Genomic DNA, 25,051 nt, shown 5'->3' on the forward strand with positions numbered 1-25,051 from the left:
ACTCCATTCATATCATCAAGTCAAAATTTCATAGGGGAATTGAGCAAAGAGGGCCTGGAAACGAGTGCAGCGGATGATATGCGCTTATTATTAGTATGGCAGTCAAGGCAGGGCAAAGAAGATTGAAAAGTAGCCAATTTTAAATTTTGTGGAAATTATAACACAGAGAATTATAAAACGCTCGAAGCAATGAATAGTGATGAAATTTTTTTATCATTGACGAATGGAACTCGGCAGAAACCTTATTTTGGTCTCTTTAAGGGATGTGCCTCTGTATTAAGGACATACTCGTCTAAGCTAATCAAATCTGGATCAGCAAAAATAAGATAGAAGTATTTGAGCGTTTCAGCCATCCAAAAAGATTCCATTCTGTCGGCCTTGGGAGGATTCTCTGAGACGGTACAGTCGTCGAGAGCAGCATGTGCAATCTCGGTGATTGTATGTTTAATAATATTGTTGAACATCGTCCAAGCTTGTTCTCGCAACTTAGGATCACCAGTGATGCGATAAAGTATAAAAACGGATTCGATTGCCTCGGGTCTATTGAAAGTTAGACACGTCATGACAATGGAATGTGAGAAGTCTTGCCTAAGAATATAACGTCCATCATCGAACTTCGTGACTCCAGCTACCAGTCGGTGCTGTTGTATCTTTTCATGCACAGTTTCGTTGCCTTCGGTGTCTTTATCTATACCTTCGAGCCACTTTTGCTCGTCCCAGGGACAGTAACTTTCGTTCTCACATGGAACTGTATGCATCTTCTCAGGCATGATCCCAAGGGGCATATTTTCATAAGCCCAGAGACATCCATCCGTGAGTTTTCTTGCCAATTCTAAATCCTGTTCATTTTCGAATATCTTCGCACCGATGGCAACCATTCCTCCTGCAAAGCAGCCCAGATGTTGTGCTTCTCCATCTGTTTTAAGTTCCGTGACTAGTGTCTTTCCATCACTATCCACGTTACCGGGCAAGCGAACATCCTCACCATTTTTTGTCATCGGGCGGTAGAATATATTGCGTTTCATTGCAATCAATGCGAACTCATAAATCCTCCTATATTGCTGAGTAGCTCCGCCAAGTAGTAGATGTTGCTTTTGAAATTAGCATAAAATAGTAGAAATCTTCTCGAAGATGATCCAAGCTTACCTTTGGTAGATACTCGTATAACGAATCAGCCATGCCGCCAATAGTGAAACCTCCATATTCCACGAAGTTCTTGTCTTTCGCGTTTACAACCACCGGCCACATTCCTGGTAATTTAGATATAGGTTGCTGGTTGTCAAATATATTCATGATGCGCTGCACAGCATCATAGTATCGGGGATCACCTGTAATCTGGCCAAGACGTGTGAACTCTAGAGTCAACGAGCCAATCTCAGATTCCAGAACATTGTCTTCGGCTTCCTGCGGAGCACCAGTGGCAGCAACATGGTAATACCATCGAAGAATGGGTAAATGATTGGGCGTATCGAAGGATTTGTACAGCATCTCTCCCATCTCCGACGCTTTCTGTAGCAAAACTGGATACTTTCCATCACTTAACTCATAAGCGGAGAGAAAACCGCCCAAGTACCGGATAGTAGTTTCAAAGACGTTAATTTGCTCAAGAGCGCATGTACTGAAATCAATTTCTTGAATAGCTTCGACGGCTAATTTGAATTCCGAATGCATCCCCATGATCCAAAGAGTATCTAGAGAAAGAATTAGTTGAATGACATAGAAGTCTGAATGCTGTGTACTGACCGAGAGTATCGACCAAGCTCGCGGCCCACCCCCCGAAGGGATCCATTGATCCACCGGACAAAGGCATTACCTCATCTTTCAACCATGCATGGCTAGTATAGCCATTCCACGCATGTGTGAAATTACTCTTGACGGCCTCAAGCCTAGCTTGCCGTATTGACTTTTCGGCTTGAGTTTCTTTCTCAAAGCGATGTTGGATTCTCGGTATGGTTGTGGCCGGATTCGTTGGAAGAGGTATAAAATCGGTAACAGGAAAGCTATGTTTGACCTCGGACCATCTAAATTTATTTCCTTTCCCATCTGAAGCCGACTGAACTATCGGTTGAGTCCGATCGTATGATTCTTGATAGCGTTTAATCGCGGGTCTTTGGTAGATAAGAAGGAGAAGAAAAATCGCGACAACGAGGGTCAATACCTTCCATCTGAAGGCCATAACTGTTAGTGAACTACAATCCCGCAAAGAATTGTTTTAATTTCGAATGGAATTGAAGAAACACAATGTTGGTAAAGAGTGAAATCTAAAGAACGTCTAGAAAATTAAGAGCGCCAGTCTTCACAAAAATAGAGTACAGGTTAAATGAGGGTTGAATTGATTGGACGAGACTTTCTCGAAGGGTTCAATGGCCAATATTCAGAAGCAAGAAGTACTATGAGCGGTAAACAGTGAACTTGGGGCGAGAGGTGGCAGTGTTCTATTTTTCTATTTTTCTGTTTCAGGGGTGGGGTTTCATTCTGTAAGCGCCCTCAAATAATCACCTGCCCCACCCCCCCTAGATTAAATGAAGGACATTGATTGGCCAATCGTTGAATGCTTCGCGAACTGTTTTCTAGTCCATTCGCTATCCAATCAATAACTATCATGGGCCAAGTTAGTAATAATGGAACCGTATTCACTGACCATATATGTTAAGCTTCGAAATTTTACCAACATGTTGGTACTGGGAAAATGTTGGTATCAACTTGGTGTTGATTAAAGTGTAAAATACTTCAGTCTTATTAATATAATTGATTATATTATTCGTTTTGATTATTATTAATTATAGGAAGCTAGTACTTGATATAGTAGAAGTGTAAGTGTTAGTGTTAGTGTTAGTACAATACGGTGCTCTCTTTAGATTATATGATTGATATTCTGATACTGGCAATTCTTAAATTGAATGTGATTATATGCCTAAGCTCATTATTCAATTTTAAATATAGTGTTCTATTCTTGCTTTCTAGCTTTCATTTTATTATTCTTTTTCTATCCAATATATTATTTTAATAACTATTTTATTGATATCAATCAAATCTTTTAAAGTTTAATATGCACCGTTTTTAGTTATGGTGTTCGCAGGATTCGACTTCCTATCAATTCATTTAATCTCCCCGATTTTCTTATTCTTGTAGTATTGTTATACAGTTATAATATCGATTAGAAAGCGCTTTTCCGTGTTAGTGCTGAGTTTAGTTAATAAGTTATATAGTGACTTAAAATCTGTATATAGTATTAATAGTATCTGCTTTTTAGGCTTAAGAATAGTATTAATAATATTCTTAATAGCAATATCTATATCGAAATCTAGAACTAGTGTATATAGTTCAGAAGTTAGTATATTTCTAGTAATTCTCTTACATTTAATTAATGTCCAATGGATGATATTAGTATTACTATATTTATCTACTAAATATATGATATAGCTAATTTATAAAGATAAATCAGTATTATTAATGAAGAATGTATTGATAAAGATAACTAATTTAATAAAATCTATATTAAAAGGTATAAAGATTAATTCTTTTCTGTAACGACAACAGGTTCACGACATGATAGTAAATAAATCAATTATCGATACTAGAGAATAACAAACTATTATACAAAGAATGAACCTGTAAAAAGCTTTTATAAATCTGAAGGGGACCAGAAGAGAACCAAGAGGGAACCAAAAGCGAAACGAGATTTGATCTGCCAGGTAGGGCAAATGGATGACTAATCTAGGCTTGAGGCTAGATCGTTATATCACCCCCTCTTTGAGAAACAATTTGCTTTCAAGTTTATTCTTATTCTTTCTTTTGCTTTTTTATCTCTAAAAATCTAGGCTCCTTTTTCACTACTACTGTTTCCTCTATCTTCCTTATTGCCTTTTGCTTTCTTAAAAATATAATTGGCAACTTATTCTTTTTTTTCTCATTATCATCATCCTCCTTATCATTAAAATATTAATTAAAGTATTGTATACTTATTGCAAAAGGTTTACTGTAATTACACAAATCATTCGATTGTGATATAAGATATTGTTTATTATCTTTAAAGTATACTGCCCATCTTCCCTTTCTTCTTCTTCATCGAACTAGGAACTGGTTATTCAATATAGTTCATTATCTTACTATTCGTTATAGATACTCTCAAATAATATATACATACTATACTTTTGTGGGATACGATGACTCTCACCTGTACGTAGTATATCCTACAAACCTTCGATTGTGTGATTGAAGAGCTAAGTAAAGTTAGTTAGAACTGGGTGATAATTGTATACTAATCGGAGACTATACTGGAAGCGAAGGTATGCGTAGTTGATCATTAAAAGGTGATTGCGAAAATACTCGGAACAGAGAATTATCAGTAAAACGGAGATGAAAACTATTTGATAATGAAAGAGAGATAAAAGTGGGATTAATATAAAACCATACTTTTACGAATCTGTATAGGAAGCAGAACTAGAGTATATTGTGGTAGAGCATTTGCAAAGCAGAACTAGTTCTTGAAATAACAGATAATAAAGCTTTTATAATATAGTTAAATCTAACTAAAGCTTGTATTGGAAGTAGGGCTAATATTCTTAACTTAATGAATGAAAATCGATAAAACATTTCTAAAGTATTAGTGTGTAGAGTTTTCATAACCCAATAATATATATAATCTATAGATATATTAGATCAGATATTTATAAATGATGAGGGGAGTAATAGGAAGTATATAAAGGCTAGGATAATATCTACTGAGGCCGGCAAAAGCATATATAGAATAGGAGGAGGGACGTTTTTAGTACTTTACCTTTAAGTACACAGAAATAGCATAACAGCAGAGAAACTCCAATATAGAAAAAATACTTTTAGCAAGTTATACTCAACAATACTCGATTGGTATTACAACAACGGAGGATTTCAGGTAAAGGCTAATCTTACAATATATATATGCAACACGCTTTTAGTGTTTTATTTTCGATTATAAACTATACATTGGGGAAATGGATTTTATAAGTAGAGCTTTGGTTAGTAAATTGAAAATACTATAGAAGAACTGTTTGATTAGAAATCTGAAATAGCAAGCCTGTGAGATATAATCGGCCTTATTGTGTAGAAGAGATCTGGTAAGATAATACAAAACAACTACTAGCCACAAAACATAGTATATAATGATAGCGATAGCGATACTATCTATATGGCTCGAAAGAACAAATATATGTATCAATCTATAATCGGATACTATAAAGCAAAGGGCATAATGGAGGTATTAGATAGACTTAAAAAGCAAACAGAAATAGAGACATGAAAGAATAGTTTTGATTCTAACCAAAACTTCCGAAAATAATCATACAATAGATGATTTAATGTAGTCAAAAGATTCTACAGAAGCCTAGTACTAGTGACTTTATTACAAGTAAGCCGGGAAAGCATCTATAGGTATAGCGAACCTACTTTATATTATAATATATTCTAGAAAGTAGTTATAATATAATTCATTTCTGTCAGGCTCAGCTACTACCCTAACGAGTGGAAACTCGCTGAAGTAGTTATACTGCCCAAGGTTGGTAAGAAGGATAGGATGTCCCCGAGATCATGGAGGCCGATTGTATTGATATTGTGTATTGGAAAAGGATTAGAAAGGTATATCGCCAGTCAAATTGTATAGACAGCCATGAGATATAATGTTATCAGCCCTTAGTATTACAAAGCACTGCCGAAAAGAGCCGGTATTAATCTCACAGCTGCCTTCACCCATAATACCGAGTTTGCTTTAGTAACTGGTAAAGTGGTCATACTAATAACAATGAATATATAAAACACCTATAATGTATTCCTTAAAAGACAGCTTCTACAATATATAAAAAGTAGGGTTAGCCTATAGTACTCTTGTGATTTATTGATTCATTCCTGACTAAAAGATATATATGTATAAGGTTTGAGAAAATTATAATACAGGATTTCCTAGTTGTATATAATACTCTTTAGGGATTGCTACTCTCCTCTATCCTGTATATCTTTTACTTTGTTGAGCTTTTTAATCAAGATAGAGCATAGTGTTTTGGATATACTAACGATATAGCTATATATTATATATCTAAGGATCTATTTACAAATATATGTATACTCTACCAAATTATTCAATATATTTTATAATGGGGAGATCAAAATAAGATCTTTTTCACTCCAGAAAAGTTTGAGCTACTTTACATATCAAGGAAATATGAAATTGCAAACCTGATTATAAGAATAAATTGGAACCTAATTATTATATTAACCCCTTTAGGGCTTATTAACAGAGTATAACCGACTTTATACTAGCTTAACGTTTTTTTTAATCAGCATTTAATATTCCTATAATATATCAAAATGTGTATTGCAAAAGCTATACATATTGTATCCTATATCCAATTAATAGTTTATATAGCTTACAGACTATCTATAGCCTGCCTATAAAAAGCGATTATTATTTATGTATTTCCCATTGCCCTCTTTAGCTTCGAAATATGATTTGATGGGCTATACAAATAACGCCTAAATGCAGGCTATATTCCAGTCAGTATTGGAATCAAGAAACATATCGATCTAGTTAGCAAGACGATCCACAATACGGTACAAAGAGCTTTATCTGTTTACAAGACAATCCCGATAACCGTATTCCTTGTAAAAACTAATCTCTCAATTGGAATTGTTGTATTAGAACAAGCCAAACTGAGGTTCACATTTCGGCTTCAGATAGTGGATGTACAATATCTACTTATAAATCAATTGAAGCTGTGTATTAGGAAGAAAGGACAAGGTACAGGTACTCTGAAAGGTCCCAATACAAAATTGCAAAGAATGGAACAGGTGATTTCTGCTATCAAGTGCCCCAGATTCTTATAGCCTTACTTCTTTTCTGAGTATCGCATCGATCCAATAAATAGTATGGATAAAGAGAATGTTATAAAAGTATTCAAGGAATAATAGAATTTAATCCTTCAAGAAAACTATTTTATATTTTCAAACAGATTTGAATAATATAACAAATATAATTATTATGTAGGGTATAGCTTTGTAATTTATTATAGCAAGCAATAGATTGATAGTAGTTATAATCGTATACACGAACAGTCGCATGTTTTTGATACTGAGGCAATCGATATGTAACAGAAACTAAAATGCCTTCTAAGCATTATTGATTGTCTTTATCAGGAATAAATATGGTTATATATTGATAGCATATCAGTAATCTAGGGAATACGAAAAAGCATCGCTACCTCCTCTTAATAGATATATCACAAATATCATCAAGCAATATAACACTACAATATTATAATCAAATGGTCCTTTAGGCATACTGAGATTGAAGGCAACAAGACAGCTGATCGCCTTGCTGATCAGGGTATGGCTGGGCTGCTTGACTCTAGCCTATCCTACCTCTCTATAATCAGTAGCTCCCGTTTTGTTTTATATGTCAAATATCGACACTCCGAGAACAAATAGTGAAAGGAAAAAAGAAACCTAATCTTCAAAATATACAATACATAAAAACCAATATATAATATCTCGAAACCAGAAAGCCTCAAGTTCCCTTGCGGGGTATTATATAGACTTATAGTAATATAGATTAGATATAATAACTTTGTAATCTATTATATCAAATTCAATTACAAAAATAATATAAAGATCTATATATATAGGATTGAGAAAAGCTCATTATACTTTTTTTAATATTTAATCAATAATCAAATATATAGCAACTAATCATTTATATCAAATCGATTTTAATCCGAATAGGATATGATAGTATATATTAATCGCATTCTGCAAATACAATATAGCTTTACTAACCTTCTCGCTAGATTCAGATTCTATACTAGAATATATCCAAACTATACAAAACTATATAAATTCCAATTTGCTTTAATACCCCGAGGATAAGCTTTCCACCCCAATCAACCTAAAACCCACATCGACCAGCTATAAGTATTCCGAACACTTTCCCGATCAACAACAATCGATCTGATCATCCGCCGACACCCGAATAGCATACAAAACAAAGCCCTCTAAAACAAAACCACAAACCCTTAGACAGAACAGCTACAGGATCACCATAAGCAATACTGAGCAGAGGAATACCAAAAGCAACAAGCCCCTGATTAACTAACATTACACTACTATAAACAGCTGGAACACTAGCGGCCTGTAGGCCCGCTCCTTAGTACATCTAGAATACCCCTTGGGAGGTCAGATATTAGACATTAATCACTATAAATAAATAAATAAATACTATACTTTTGTAATAAAAAGAGTTTATAAGAAAAACGGAAAAAGATATAATAAGAAACTTTTTTCAAAAGGGTTTGTGTTCTCTTGATGTTAATAATAATGAGTTTTAGAAAGTAAACATTACCTTATTAATGATTTTCAATTTTTCCAAATTGTTTAATAATTATTATATTTAATACACAGCAAGTAATGAGATTATTTAAAGTGGCTTTCAGAAATCGGGTGAAGGCTATAGTTCTGATTATATTGTCCTTCTATTTGATACTGCTTTAAACAAGCTGATCCAGACATTTGCTTCTTTTATCCACAAGGCTATTTAGTCGCTTGATAGTAAACTCAATGTCTTTTTGTAAATGCTTACCGCAGGTGGCCATAGTTGTGAAAACCGTATACTTGATTTGTAAGTTCTCCTTCATTATATTCAAATATTTATAAGTTTCTCTTTCAATTCATAGGTCTATAATCTAGTAATGAAATTGTTTAAGTTAATACCAAGCTTTACAGCTTGTGTTTTACCGAATTCGATTATTTCGATTTATTAGAGTTTTGGAAGGTTTGAATGTAAGTCGATATATGTAAGAATGTTGGTGAAATGAATGGAATCGTTGAAGACAAGAGTGAGGGTAGATAAGTCTACAGATAGTAGAATAGGTATTATAGTTTGTAATTACTGGTTTAGCAGATTTTGCTCTTCATAATCTAGTGTTAGATACAAACTAGAGGACAAAGAGGATTATAATAGTATTGCCTGAATTTGCTGCTCGAGAAAGCACATTGAAAAACTAAAGATATTTCGTAGAGCTTGAAACATTACTAATATTTTTATTTTTGAATTGAATTGAAGAGTTAATTTGATTTAAATAAAATTAATTCATAGAAATAAAGTAAAAAGCAAAATAAAAGTATAGAAAATTCAACAAAAAGTAAATATAAAGCAAACAAATTTTCGTAATAATGGAAAAAGGCCTGTACACCAGGTTACTCTTCTCGAGATAAACTGATTAGGTAAGATTATTTCTTATCTATATCCATAAGGTTTCTATTTGACAGATTATTATAATTGTTGATATCATTTTCCCAGTTCTTTATTCATTTTGATAAATTCTCAGAAGGATTTACAGTATATAGATATTGTATATAGAATCTTCTAATTTTGTAAAGTGCATATATCATATCTCTACAATAATATTATACAGGATTATTGTTATAGCCTACCTACCTTACCTTATAACAAATCTCTTTTCGAATAATCTTCAAGACTAATATATCTTGAACCTCGAATTTGATATCTGCAGCAACTACGATTGAAGGTGGCAAATCAACTTTTTAACCAAACACAAAATCATTTAATGCTTTTCGAAGTTTATCTGAAGAGAAGACTTTGTATACTTTCATACTATCTAATAGGTTAAGATAATAAGAATAACCCTCTTTAAAAAAAATAATATAAGGACTAGTTATCTGCAGATTAAGCTTTCAGCTAGATCTTTTAATAATAAAGTTTTTTATAATAACAAAAACTTTATTACTAATCTTGAAATTGATAATCTATTTATGCTTATCAGTATCTCTTCTTTTCTTATTCTGAAATCTGAGAATAATTTCTTTAGCAACTTTTTAGGCTTTGTGCATCCTGAAAATAAAGTTCTGTATTTCTTCTTGAGAAAGTTTCTCTTAAACAATAGAAACAGCAGAGGACCTATCCCAATCGAAAAAGGTAATAAGTTTGTACCCGTTTTGAAACTCAAATAGGGATATTCCCAGGCTTTTATACAAAAGAGTGAGTTGTGTATAGTCCATAATACACAAGAGCTCAGATCAATTGTTCTAGTAATAATTGACATAAGGATGTAGGCATTAATCTAAATACTGATTCATGATCTCTATTTGGCTATTCGTTTGAAAATAATATACTATAAAAAGTTTCAGCTTAATACCCAAAATTCAGGTGAATTCTTTTCAAAAGAGAGATATAAATTGGGGACCTCTATCGGAAATTATAATCTTTGAAACACCCTTCCATCAATAGATATTATTTAGATATATCATTATTATATCTCTGGTATTAATAATCTTATAGCATAATATAGAAATGAATTGTTTTGATAGTCTATCTACTACTACAAAAACATTATTATAATCAAACTTGTCAACAGGAAATGTTTTGAAATCCATAGATATATCTGCCTAGAGTCTTGAGGATATAGATAATGACTATAGGAATCCTGGTATCTTATCTCTGAGAATATAGAAGTTATAATAAATAGTGTAGTTGTCAATATACTGATTAATAAATTTCGATATACCTTTTTAGAAATATCTTTTCCGCAAAATCAGCTTGATCTTAGTTTTTCTAGGATATACTAAAGAGATTTGAGTGTAAACTTTTTCTATAAGATTAGTATATAAATAATCTATATCAAAGACAATAAGACAGTCTTTATATAAAACGAAATCGTTTTTTATAGAATATCCTTTCTTCAAGCATATTGCCAAATTATATTTTGTTTATAGAAAAGAATGGTTTCGATTGATTATTAGAATTCTGTCTATCAAATTCATATCCTCAATATTGAGAGCTAATAATTCTATTACCTCCTTCTCCTCTATACTAAGTTTGTCGACAATCCTTTTATCAAGAACTATATCTAATAAGAAAATTTGAATATATTGTTTTGAGCATTTAAGCTTTTGATTTATAGTATTCTATTCTCTACAATTTAAAGCATCCATAACAACATTACTAACTCCTAACCAATACACAATCTCAAACCAGAAATTCGATAGGGTTTCAGCTTATCCAGCTTATCTCTGATTCAAGGTTCTTTTTGTTATGAAGTATTCTAATATTTTATAGTTGGTGTAAATTTTAATATAATAAAGCAAGGCAATACACTCAATATACTATATTTTGAATACTTTCATAATAGTAAGTATTTCCTTATCAAAGATAATATAGTTTATTTTGACTAAAAGTATAGTCTTGGTAAAGAAGGTTATAAAATGCTATTAGCTATTTTTTTAAAGTTGGGAGAGGATTCCACTAATTACTCTATCAGAAATATCAGTTTCGATCATGATCTGCTTTTCAATATAATAGTGCCTTAAAACAAAGGTATTCATTAATTATCTTTTCAATTCCTCAAAACCAATATTACATTTAATATTCTATAAAAACTTAATATCTTTTTTAATTAACTAAACAAAAGGTTTAATAATTCTATTGAAGTCTTGAATGAACTGATAATAGAAATTACAGAATCCAAGGAAGGACTACACTCCTTGAATATTAATTAGTGATTTCTATTCCTTAATAACCTTAATCTTTTCAGAATCGATTTTTATATTATTGATACTAATAATGAAATCTAGATATTTGGTTCTGGTAACTCCAAATTCACATTTATTTATATCAGCTTGAAAACTAGCTTTCTATAAACAATCTAGAACTTGAATAACATATCGCTTATACTTCTTTTTGTTCTCTAAATAAATAAGGATATCATTTAAATAAATAATATAAATAATATTAAGAAAATCGAATAAGATATTATTTATATATCTTTAATAAATAACCAGACTATTAATCAAATCAAAAAGTAAGATCTTATATTTATATATATTATACCGTATACAAAATATAATAAGATCTTCTGAATCAAAATACATTCGGATTTGATGAAAAGCTTGGTGGATATCAAGTTTGATAAAAATCTTAGCTTTAAAAATATAAGCTAATATCTTGTTAATGAATGGTAAAGGGTATTCATCTCTTTTGATAATAGCATTGAGATATTGATAATCTATATAGAATTGTAATCCTCCATTAGACTTAGCTATAAATAGAATTGGTATTATGAATAGAAAGGAACTAGCTTTTATAAAATCTTTTTTTAAATTATTTATAATATATTCCTTAACAACTAAGAATTCTTTAATCGATATATTATAGATTAGACTTGTTTTTAAGATTATATCTTTTAGTATTTCAATATAATAATTATAAAAAGTATATTTAGGTAGTTCATTAGATATAGTTTTGGAAAAAATATTAATTCAATTATGGTAAACAGTAAGGATCCGAGAATGGAGTTCTTTGACTTCAGTAGATTTTATATTTCCTATACAATCTTTAAGAATATCATCAACTTTATATATACTGATTCCAAAAACCGTATTATTATAATAATAAGTATATATTTTAAAGGCTTTAATAATAATAATAGTAATATTTATTGAATTATATAAAAGAGATTTAAAAGAATCGGAATTGATAAGAATATAATTGAGAATAGTAATCTTGATATCTATAAAGAGAACCAAAGTATTAGTTTTAATGCCCTCGAAAGGGATCGAAATTTCTTTATTCTTAAATTGTTCAATCAATCTTTCTATCTTCCTAAGATTATTTTTAATATCCCAATTATATCAATTAATAAATTTAGCTTGAGATATAAAAGAAAGATTAATAGAATTGATATCAAAAAATTGATCTTTTCAATTAATATTCACTTGATGCTCTTTATAGCTATAGGTTTCAAGGGTTTCTAAAGAATTATAGGGGATATTGATTCCACCAGAGAAACTGAATATAGCTAGTAGGTTAGTAAGCTATATAAAGGTATGATTATAAAATTGAGAAATAATATTGTAAAATCGAAGTTATTTATTGTCTAAGATTATATTTCTTTTTATATTAATTAATAAGAATAATGCTTGAAAAAAGGTTCTATCATTTAGTTATAGAGTTAAATATATAGCTTAAATAATAGAAGCCCTTGATCATTTATTATAACCTTAAACATCAATATGACAATTCAAAATAAATATAGGGGTATTCGTGTATTTGGAAATTTGTTATACAAATCGAATATTGATAAAAAGGTAAATGCTAGTATTGATATTCGTTAGGATATAATAGCGGATTTGAAAGCTGTGAGTTTATAGATAACAGATAATAGTAAAGCTGTTATTTCCTATAAGATTTTTAAGATTAATATTCTTTATATATTGAAATTCTTGAATAAAGACTTTTCTAAGGATTAATCTTTTCCCGATTTGTATGAGTTAGAATCAGAGATTTATTCCGAATCTGATTAGTCGTTCTGAGTGGAGAGGCTTTCTTTTATTTTGTTAATCTTATTAATTTTTATTGAATATTTATAATCTTTATTCCAATTAAAAACATTATATGTGAAGCATTTTCCTGGGGCTTTAGGGGGGTGAGATTTCTGATTAGATAAAACTCCGGGAATTATAGAATTCTTCTTAATAGATCCAATAAAAGCAGTTTTCTCTCGACTTGGTATCCCATTAAATCATAAAGAATTTAAAAATAATTTCTTTGAATATTAGAATATCTATTTTAATATTATCGAGCTTCTTAAATAACTAGCTTGCATCCTTACATCTATATTAATTAAATAAGAAATATATCTTTGAAATTCAGGATAACTATCTATAATAATAATAATTGTATTTTTTAATAATAAGGATATCTTCATAGCTAGTTCTCTATAAAGATTCTCTTCAAACTGATCTGATTCTATAACCAATTCTAGAAACTAAATATAGAATTAATAGAATGTAAAGGGTTTCATTCTCAAGTTTCTAAATTCCTTAATTGCTAATTCCAAACAATTGAATACTAGATATATGCCTTCAAAATAGTTTAAAGCATTTTTGAAGATTCGGAAATCTTTGTATAACATTTTGGGTTTTAAATATCTTTGTGCCTTATTAATAGTCTATCTAAAGATTGCTTTTATTTGTAAGTCTTTGTTCGAATAATAATCGGTATTATTCAAGAGTTTACTTTTAATAAGTAATCTCTATATTTTGAATATAGGATTAACCCCGTTATTCAAGGATTCCAAATCTTTCACCCTAATACTCAATCTTGTTTTAAAAGTAAGAAAAGCTATAGAGCTATTATATATCTCAATTAAAGGAAAAATTCCTACAGGATTTTCGAAGACATTCCTATATTATAAATAGGAATCCAATAAGTTCAACACTATAACCTGTTTAACTGCTTTTAAGCAATAACGGCTTCTACTATATGTTCCTTATTCCAATAACTATTCCGAAAATAGCTCTTGAAGCCTAACCATTATTATCATATTAATACTAAAAAGATTCAAAAGGTTCTATCTTAACAGATCTAGAGGAAAAGGGTTGGGATGATTGGATTTCATTCTTTCATTATCCTCATATAACACATTTCCCATATCAATCTCCTGTTTTTGATAAAGCTATTGATTTGGATCTTGGTTTTCCTCAAATTATTAACATATTGGTATATAGCGAGGAGGTATTGTAAGTTTAATAATAATAAAATAATAAGATTTTTTGCTTCTTCGTTTAATAACTTCAAAAATATAACTTAAGTATAATATCTATTTTCGTTTAGGGACTCAGAAGAATATAACATAAATAGATATTCTATCCTTCACAGATAGTTCAGTGACTCAAAGAGTATAACTATAAGTAGATATTTTGACCTTCTCAGAGAAATATTCTATCCTTCACAAAGATGCTAAGAGTTTGTTATAATATAACAATAACAGATTCACAATATGATAATAAATAAATCAATTATCGATATTAAAGAATAACAAATTATTATACAAAAAGTAAACCTGTAAAAAGCTTTTATAAATCCGGAGGGGATTAGAAGGGGACCAAGAGGGGACCAAAAGCGAAGCGAGATTTGACCTGCCAGGTGGGGCAAATGGATGACTAATCTAGGCCTGAGGCCAGATCGTCACATTTTCTTAAATTGTTTATTTGCTATTTGATAACCTTATTAAGCTTAATAGTATCTTTTTCCTTCAGATCTATTACCTGAACAGTAATTGAAAGATGATATAATACCTCTAGTTGATATATTATTACAATATATACACCTCTTACACATTAAGCAACATATTAATTCTTTAAAGTAATATTCTTTTGAATCTTTCTCCTCATTTTCTGTATATCAATGCTCCCCAGCATAACCATTCGGAGATTATCGCATTATTTCTCCTGATTCAGATAGATTTTATTATTCTTAAAAGTAATTAAACTATTATTAAACTTAAATGAATAATCTTCAATAAATTGCTCTCTGTTTTTAGTTATAAATCTGGCTTTCTCCAATTGCTTTTGTTCTAATTGTGCAAATCTTTCATCTGCAATTATAAGAGTATCATCGGTTTGTAATTCTATAATACCAATATTATTATTGAAATAAAATAAATAGGAATTGTATATAGATTGTGTTATATTTAATTTATCTCTATAATAATTATAGTAGATTCCAAACTAATAATTTTCTGTTTCTAATATACTATATAAGGGCTTTATGATATATAGCATATATTCAAAATCAAGTTCAACCTCTTCTAATGCTTTTATATAAATAGATCTATTCAAAGTTGTGATTGATTGGGTGTATGCCTATATAATATTCTATAAATAAATCTGAATATACTTATTTGATACTTGCAAAATAGTGGTAAGTGTAAATATAATACACTAGCTAATACATTGAATAATCAATAATTATATTAAAACAATGATTTTATCTGTATCTTGGTATACCTGAACCACTAATCGTAATTTCGTGTATACTTTATCAATACCTTTTTCTTTTATTTCGTTAATAAATCATAATTTAAATAATCATATTCTGGATAGTATATTAACTTTTAAAACGATTTTAAAGATTCTATTTTTCATTAGTCTGTTAACTTCCTTGTGTCGTGATTCTTTATATTGTGTAGATGTATTATCTTGCAAGACTACAGTTAGTTGTGATGGTGGTAGCTTAATGTCGATATTTGTCAAATTGATTATATTAGTCAAGTTGCTTCTTATGCGACGATGTAGTTGTATATCTGGTTGTATTGCTGGTGGTGGTGTTTGTGGTTGTGGTGTCTCTATTTGTGATGTATCAATTATTATAGTGTTATTGTTGTTGTTATTATTTGTATTATTATTATTATTCGATTTGATTTCTTTAGGTTCTTTATAAAAAGGTTGTATAGATGTAGATCGAAATTTAGTTGGTTCACTGGTGAATTCTATTTTATATATTTCCCTATCCGTTTTAATCAGAGTGTGTGGTTTAGTCTACTTGTTTGATGTATTGTTATTTTTTCCTTCTCTTTATATTAAAACTTGTGAATTAAGTGGTAGAATAAAAACTAATGTTATAAATAATTCATTCTTTAATCTAAATGCTTTGTGATCTATCTCTTAGTTTGTATATGATATACTTCTGCTATAGCTTTCTTTATAGCTTTTATGTATTAAATGATTATTAGGGTTGGTGGATTAATATCACTCAATCTAGGGTATGTCCTATAAACTAGCAGTGTGGAAACAAGCCTATTCGATTCGGCTGTATTATTTACAGCTTTTAATACTATTTGCAGGATCATTGCTTTGTTAAATTGTTATTTTCAAGCTCTTTAATCAAGATCTTGTATATATAGTATAAAGGGTAATGATATCTTTCCACTATGTCTATAGAGTTGTATACTTCAATTGGTATGCTTTTGGTGGTGATTAATATAGATTTTGTATTCTAAACAAACTCTTTACTCACAAAGTTCTTTCCTGCATCATGAATAATGTAATCTGATGATTCTATATATATATCAATCCAGCACTCTCAAAGAGTATCGAATATATACTTAACTGAAACGTTTTCAAGGAATCGAGTTGTTTTGATAGTATATTGCCTTGTCGATAATATATAGAATTGATTCGCCTGTAATATATATAATGTCAATATATATAGTATAATTGTGTGAATAAGGGAATTCACTTCAAAAGAATGACTTCAATACAATGGCTACTGTATCAAAGGTATTTAGGCGAATACAAAGGAGACTAACTCTTTCAGTAGTGCCTATATAAGGCCTACTACTTCCCCTCATTAGCTAGTTCTTTAGACAGAATACAATACAGATATTTAGGGGCCTACTAATGATAGTGGGAACCACATCTCCCGTATTCCTGATCTCATTATTGAACCAACAATAATTAAATTCAATATCCTCTATAATAAAGTAAACTTGAAATATTCGGGTGACTTGCTATATATTTGATATGCTTATAGTATTTGGATAAAATGTTTTATAGTATTATTATTCTTGTTGTTAGCCTATATGTTATAGTATATTATAAAAGCATTGTGTAAATAGATAACCGAATTATTAATATAAATATTATAGCTCAGTAATCATTAATAGCAATTATTTTAATAAATAGATTTTTGAATAAGTTAATTCATATTTATCTTTTATATCAAAAATACATACCCACATCTCCTAATAACAGAATATTAATCAATTGGATTGATGAAAATTATTAATGATATTGTTATAGAATGCTTTAAGTTGATCTATATCCTCAAATCCCAATAAAAATGGAATATCAGTATCCACAATATGAAACACAATGTAGTCAAATAATATATCGATTACGAAATGAATTTATTAATATTGCAATCCTTTTTTTAAAGTATATATTCACCATTCCTACTATTTATAGATTATATGTTACTGGGTATATCTATTGCTATATATAATATTATTCAATTCCAACTATAGATTTATTTGTACAGCTATATTAATATATATACAGAAAAGACGTGTAGAATAGGTAGATTTATTGGTATTAAGTGTAGTACGGTATTCTATTGAAAGCTATGTATAATCCAGTTGATTATATCAATCAAAATGGATTATATAATACGCCTAATGCGTTTAGCCTGCTTTCTAAACCGATCCTATAAGACATGTGCCCTTGTATGCAGGCTCCTAATTAAGCTAAATAAGTCCTATTTCCATATTCCTTTTATATATGCCATAATGGCCATATAGTATACTTAGTCCTCTTGTTCTATTGATCAATCAATGATCACTATGGAAATCCACCCATATGCCAGCTTATTATTATATTTTAAATTAAATGAATAGTAGAATTCGCTGAATTGATAGTTAGAGTATTTGTAGTTTATTATCCTAATGTAATTTTGCTTATTTTGGGCAAAGTTAGAGTATAGATTCTATTCTTTCCTAAAAGGGGAAAAGAGAAAAGACTAATCCTATAAGACAGGTAATACAGTTTGCTATACACCAACTCTTTCTCGTAGGTTAGATGAAAGAGTGGACTTATAAGTGCCGCTCGTAGATTCTAATATTCCGGTATATCATCCTCGAATGGTGCGTGTAAGTATCCGGTTCGAGACTTGAAAGACTTTAAATAGTTAATATAAAACAATCTGTGAATAGCTTTTCCATTGATTTATTGCAATTTATAGGATTTCTGATAATCTTCTGCGAAATTGATGATAACAAAGGAATCACGGTAGGAGGGGTGTAGTTTCTTTTTAGCTGAAGTGCTGTTATACAATATAACCATATCTTCTGGTTAATATATAAAATTATCTTGTACGCCTATATTATATTTTTCCTTATTAATAGCTTTCTTTCAGTTAAATCGTTTTAAAGCTTTTTGTTTAATTAACTCCTGGTTGTGTATGAATTTGAAAACTTTAGTATAATGTATTTCAGAAAGAAACTCCTTATCAATATTCTCAATAGTAAGAAGGTAATTCTATATTATCTTTTATTCGTGAGAAGGATATTCGATTTCTAAAAGGCCGACTGATTAAAAACCGAATATGATCTTGTGAGGGGAATAACCTAAATGTAATACTTCTTGTATATTGAAAGAGTTAATATTAGCTTGAATCTCAAGTAGTTAATCAGTAATACCAGATTCGATTTTTTTAAATATTCTTTGAAATAGATTGTTTCCTTTTTCGGCCATTCCAAACGACTTTTTTGCTCCGACAGTTATAGAAATAAAGAGCATACCGGATTTTTTAGAAAAACTGTGTAGAGTCTTGTTTTCAAAATATGTATCGGAATTGTATATTCCTCCAATAGGAACTCCAATTGCATTAAAAAGCCAGCCTAAATATCTAATAATCTCTGTTCCTGTAACACCAACTATCGGGAATGCCCAAATATAATGAGAGAAGTAGTTGATAATTAGTAAAATATAAATGAAATTGAGATATCCTTCTTTATCGAACATGCTATTATCGTAGTCCATATTTTCAGTGGTAAGTCCCATATTTATTAGTTTCTGTATTACAGGCCAAATCATATTTAGAACCTGAACTTTGTTGATTGATGTAGGTGGGAGTGGTCCTATAAAATCAAATCCGATAAAAGTAAATGGATAATCAATCTTAAAAGGTATTAAGTGAGAGATGCGTTGTCGAATATTATGCTTGGCGCACTTCAAACAATCTAAAATGTACTGCTTGACATCTGAAACTAAATAAAGCCAATAATGGTTTCTAAGCTTTTTAATAATCAATTCTACAGCGAAGTATCCTTTCTGATTATGTGTATATGATAGGATATCAGATACCTTGTATCTTTGTATGCAATGCTTGTCAACTCTACAGAATGTATAAAAAAGTTTATTCTCGAACAAGAAAAAATCCTTAGCATAGTGTAGAAAAGATGCCTTTTCAAGAGTAGAAATCCTGTCGGGAAGTGTATTAATAAAAACATAGTTGAATATATTGTGATACCACGAATCGTCCTCGTACTTACTTGAAACTAATCCAAAAGAGACATTGTTAGCAACAACCATAAATTGATCTAATATTGCAATATCCAGATCATCTCCGAGAGGTTGTGGTGTATCATGATCTACAATGGCTTAAAGTCGTTTAGTTTTATGCAAGCAAAGGAATTCTTCGTAACCACCAATTCCATCTTTCCAAACCCATTTAGGGTTTCTGTCGTTCTCCTAGAATGAGCTGAGAGAGTCTAAAAGTGGATCCAACTTGTAATTCGGATTGGGGAAAATAGTACGGGAAAAGGCGTTTGCAACCTTATTATAAGATCCCTTAATATATTCAATAATAATATCCAGAGCAGATAGCTCTATAGCCCAGCGGGTGTAGATTCCACGAGTTTCGGCTTTAGGGGATAAGAATCTAGTTAATAGTATGTGATTAGTGAAAATCTTGCAAGATCTTGGGCAATGGAAATAATAGTGATACTTGTGTACGAATTCAACAATTGCTAAAAGCTTATGTTTATAAGTACTGTAGTTTTTTTGAGTTTTAGTAAGAAGAAAGGAGTCATATAAGACAGGGTATGCAACCAAAAGTCCTGAGGTAACTCCTGGGGGGTGTCGTTTCTGTATAATATAGTAACCTGATGCAAAAGCATTAGAATCCGTATACATCTCAACGGGAAAAAAGTAATCAACACTATATGATTCAATTACTTCAGAATATTTGGCTTGTAGAAACTCAAAGGCAAGTTGCTCATACAGTCCCCATTATTATTTAATATTACTGGTAAGATAGGAGAGAGGGTAAGATATCTCAGCAAAATTCTTAATACCCCGACGGGTCATCTGAATAGTAACTAGGAAACTGCAAACTTCGATAAGATTCCTCGGAGTGGGAAAGTCTTTAATCTTAATAGCTCGGGTTAGCTTGATAACCATTATACCGCCCACTTGATAAAGTATACCTAAAGCTTCTATTTCATTTATAAATATATATAGTTTCTTAAAAGAAAGATGTAGTTAAACAAAAACTAATCTTGAAAGGAGGTGGTTTGTAAGGGTATTGTAAGTGTCTTCGGCTGTTTTATATCTAGAAAATATATCATCTATATAGAACTTGACTAAAGCTAAACTATCTGGGGAGTTAGATTCAAGAATAAAAGGATATTCGCCAATATAAAGAATGCCATCCTTTAAATAATAGTGTTTCTCTGGAAGGCGGGGAACGTAACTATAAACAATGTATAAAAACTCGAATATTGAAAAACATATAGTTTGAATACCTTGTGAAATACAGGTAGATTATATCTGAATGGAATCTCCTATAAAAAAGGCAAAAATATATCTATTCACGGGATGGAGAGGTATTACTTAATATGTATATTTAAAATCAAATTGTATAAAAACTGTGTGATTGGGGTGAGATAAATATTCATGAACTTCTTGAGCTAGTGTGTAGTAGCTGTTAGGTATTTCTTCTTTTATTTACAAATAATCGAAAACGATTCATCGTTTCGGATTAGGTTTGTAAGAAGATAATATGGAATATACAATATCAGGCTTTTCAATAATGAGAAACATTACAGACCAATCGGATAACTTACTATTAGCTATCATAATGTATTTGTATATAAAACACTTATAGCTGTCTTGAATAATCTTATTCAACCAGTATATCTATTAAGAACTATATCAAGATCGAAATTTGTACTTATACGGGAATGTGCTTTTCTTTAAATATACCTAATGGGTAAAAAGAGTAATTAAATTTATTTTTTTTATTTTTATTTATATTAATTAACGTCTGTTTTGAACCTCCCTAAGGGTATTTAGACATGCTAAGATAAGGAACTATTTGAGCGGTGTGATTGTCGCGATCGAATTTAGTAATTTAATTTCAATACCAGAGGCTATTCGCTCCTCTACAGATACGATCCACTTCTGTTTCCAGAAGGGAACATCTGATCCGGGTTGTTATTGAGACAGAGCTTGGTTTCCGGGTGGATAGGCTCGTTATAGGCTTCGATCCCTATGATAGAAAAGGAAAAGCGAGAGTGGATTGCTATTTGTTTAGCTGAGCAGCAGGGCTCTTATGTTATATATTGGGTTTGCAGTTTTTAGAATGTAGTGTATTCGAGTGATTAGTTGAGTAATGAGTTTATAAGGAATGGGCAGCAAGCTTTATTAAAAAGATTGTTGCTTTCTAAGGGTCCTTTAGTAGTTAGGATAGATCTGAGTATAGAACTCTGAGTCAATGATCAGCTGAGTGAGCTTGTTAGGTGTGTGTAAGAGTTTCTTGATATATGTAATCGCCTGCTTATTAGATTACATTTCTACAGGGACAAAGGGCCAGTCTGAACACTTTAGGTTGTTTATAGTGCATTTAAAGAAGTGATATAATTCCTTAGCGCTGTTGCATAAGCAGTCCAGCTTGTTGTTTTGATAACCAAATCGCTGATGGTAAGCAGCGTAATCGCCGTGGTCTGTTTTTATAGTTATCAATCGATATAAGACTACTCTTAGTAGAGTTAATTCCTTTAGCTCTTTTGTACTGTATCTAGAAGACCATTCCTTGTAGCCAACGGAAAAAGAAGAGTTCATCTCTTCCCACCAGGTAGATTCTGCATGTAAACACTTCTGACAGATGATTGTTCAGACCCCACTGATTGTTGGTAGCTTATCGATTGCCTGGTTTATAAGCCCAATTGCGCCTGCATTTGCTAAGCGATCTGCTTCCTCATTGCCTTCGATCTCCATATATCCAGGTAACCACTTTATCCTGACATCGAGTTGTTTCATTGCTTTGTAACACTTGTAGAAAGCCCATTGTGTTGTGAACAGTGCATTTCCGCATATACCCCAGATAACTGATGTATTGTTAATATACATCCAGATCCGGCTATTCAAGGAATCTTCAAGCATAATAATTAGATGCTCCAATCCGCGTTATGCTTTTATCACTTCTACATCAAATATATATGAGTCACTTCGGATTTGCTTAAATCCGGAGGCTATTTGAATGCCATTACAATATATTACATATCCATAGCCAACACAATATTTACAATCAATAATTTGTTTTAATTTGTTAGAAAAGATTGTGTAATCTTCGGATAAGAATTGTCGTTACTACTCTTTAAAAGCTTAAGCTACTTCTTCTTTGGTTAATCCTTCCGTTAAATCCATTCTACAGCCACTCGAGAAATACAAGCAGAATAGCTTCAAGCATTACATCTCTGGGATGAGACAGCTGAGCCACTGGATTTTTGTAAGAGGCTCTCTTACTGTGCCTGCTCCTCGTCCGCGTTTTCGTATTACTAACTTCAAACGATTTACTAGCAAATGTTGATTATCGATCGTTTTTAAACGAAATGCGAATCGCAGCTTGGCATATTCTAGCGCGACTATCCCCGATGGCAGGCCCGCTTCTTTGATAAAAGCTGCGATCGGTATAGTCTTGTATACTGGGATCGCTCCTCTTGCAGCAGTATTGATCACTCTATTGATGCAACGGAGATGACCTTTTATGCCTGCACTTATACTTGGATCGCTTTGGCCTAGGCTAGGCTTATGTTTACCAGCGTACCATACTTCCGTGCCGAATAGTGCTACTGGGAGAACACAGGTGATCACTGCTTTTCTTAGAGAGAAAGCTGGCGGCCTATATATAGTGCAGGCGATCGATCTGATATGCAAGACTACTTTCATAGCTTTCGCTATACGTGTTTTGACGTGTTGTAAGAACGAGAGCCGGCGATCGAAGAAGATGCCCAGCCATCTCAGAGTAGGCTAAGCGTTTCTACTCGTTGCAATCGGTACTGGAGTGATTATCAGATCTGGATTTACTATCAATAATAGATTAGTAATATTATATTATCTAGTAATATAAAGTAGTTCGAACTTCTCAAGAGCGAATAGGATTTTGTTCTCCTTACCCCATTTGATAATCTGCCGTACTTGTTGTTGCAGGATCCTAGCATTTATAGAGAGATGCTTGAAAGAGTGGTAGATCGCGATATCATCTATATAGCCAAAACGGAATTTCATATTTCGATTGAAGAGCTTAGCAAGATAAAGCATATAAAGTATAGGTAATAGTGGGGACCCCTAAGAGGTATTGCATATTACTAGATACTCCTCAGTTATAATATCTTCGAGTTTCACTCTGACTTTTCTGTTTGTAAGGAATAAGTCTATCAGCTTGAGCAGCAAAGTTGGCCACCCTTATTTGATTATTCAGCTCAAGAGTCAATATTTCAAAAGAGCATCAAAAGCTCCCTATACATCCATAATAACAATCGAAACTACATTGCCAATTGCTAATACAAGCTCCGCGTCGTGAGTGAAGGCAGCTGCTAGATCTGTCCCTGATCTTCTGGGGAGCGCTCTGCAGTGTTGTGGGCTGATTACTTTATATCTCAAAGCTATCCAAGATATTTGGCTGGCTATATACCGTTCGAGACTCTTTCCGATATAGGAGATCAAAACTATTGATCGCCACGACCGCGGTGACGTTTTGTCTTTCTTACCTACCTTAGGAATCATTACTACCTCTGCTAGCTTCTATCCTTCTGAATAGTAGTTTAGAGCTAGGTATAATACAAATATCTCCCGGATCAATGACTTGACGCTCGGCTAGCATGCCTTAAGGAAACGCACAGTAGCTCAATCCACTCCTGATGCAGTATACAAGGCTCCTATGACGTGCTTTTCTACCTCTTCAGCCAAGATTGTTCTTTTCCAGGGGAGGGTCCCCTTGTGTGTTTGATTGCGTAGTGGATCGTTTGGAAGATCATCGTCCGCCTTGAATCAATCCAGAACCGCTGTAAATAGGGCGTCCGCTTTCTCTCTTGTATCACAGATCTCCCGCTCACCGATTATTAGGGAGGGGGATTTTGTATTACTTTCGGGGGTTAACTTATGCCATCCTATAATTCAATAGAGTTCTTTATTGTTCTTGATCCTATCTAGATGTATAGCCTAATAGGATCTCTTGGCTTGTCGCATTACTTTTTGTAAAAAGTGTGTAGCATGAGTCTTCCTTTCCAAGTCCATTCCCCTCCGTGCTTTTATATATACTCGATAAACTTCTCTACACTCATCCATCCATTATGGCGAGGCTTTCCCTACCTTTCAATCAATCTTACCAACCATTCAAATCGATTTGTCTAGCGCTTTCGCAAGCTTACTAATGTAGGTCTCGATCTCG

At 31.7% G+C, this 25,051-nt stretch overlaps 1 protein-coding gene across 1 annotated transcript; it reads right to left on the minus strand.

Annotated features, from left to right (window-relative positions):
• Positions 1-242: 242 nt before the first annotated feature.
• On the minus strand, positions 243-2,176 carry EAF02_004018 (uncharacterized protein; the record flags this gene model as incomplete). The annotated part of the gene is made up of 4 exons (XM_038900066.1): positions 243-540; positions 589-1,091; positions 1,147-1,691; positions 1,744-2,176. The coding sequence occupies 4 exons, from the start codon at positions 2,174-2,176 to the stop codon at positions 243-245; spliced, it is 1,779 nt and encodes a 592-aa protein (XP_038759773.1).
• Between the last annotated feature and the right edge of the window lie 22,875 nt (positions 2,177-25,051).

The sequence above is a fragment of the Botrytis sinoallii genome (genome assembly GCF_014898435.1).
Source record: "Botrytis sinoallii strain Bc 23 chromosome Unknown BSIN_006, whole genome shotgun sequence".
Taxonomy (NCBI): Eukaryota; Fungi; Ascomycota; class Leotiomycetes; order Helotiales; family Sclerotiniaceae; genus Botrytis; species Botrytis sinoallii.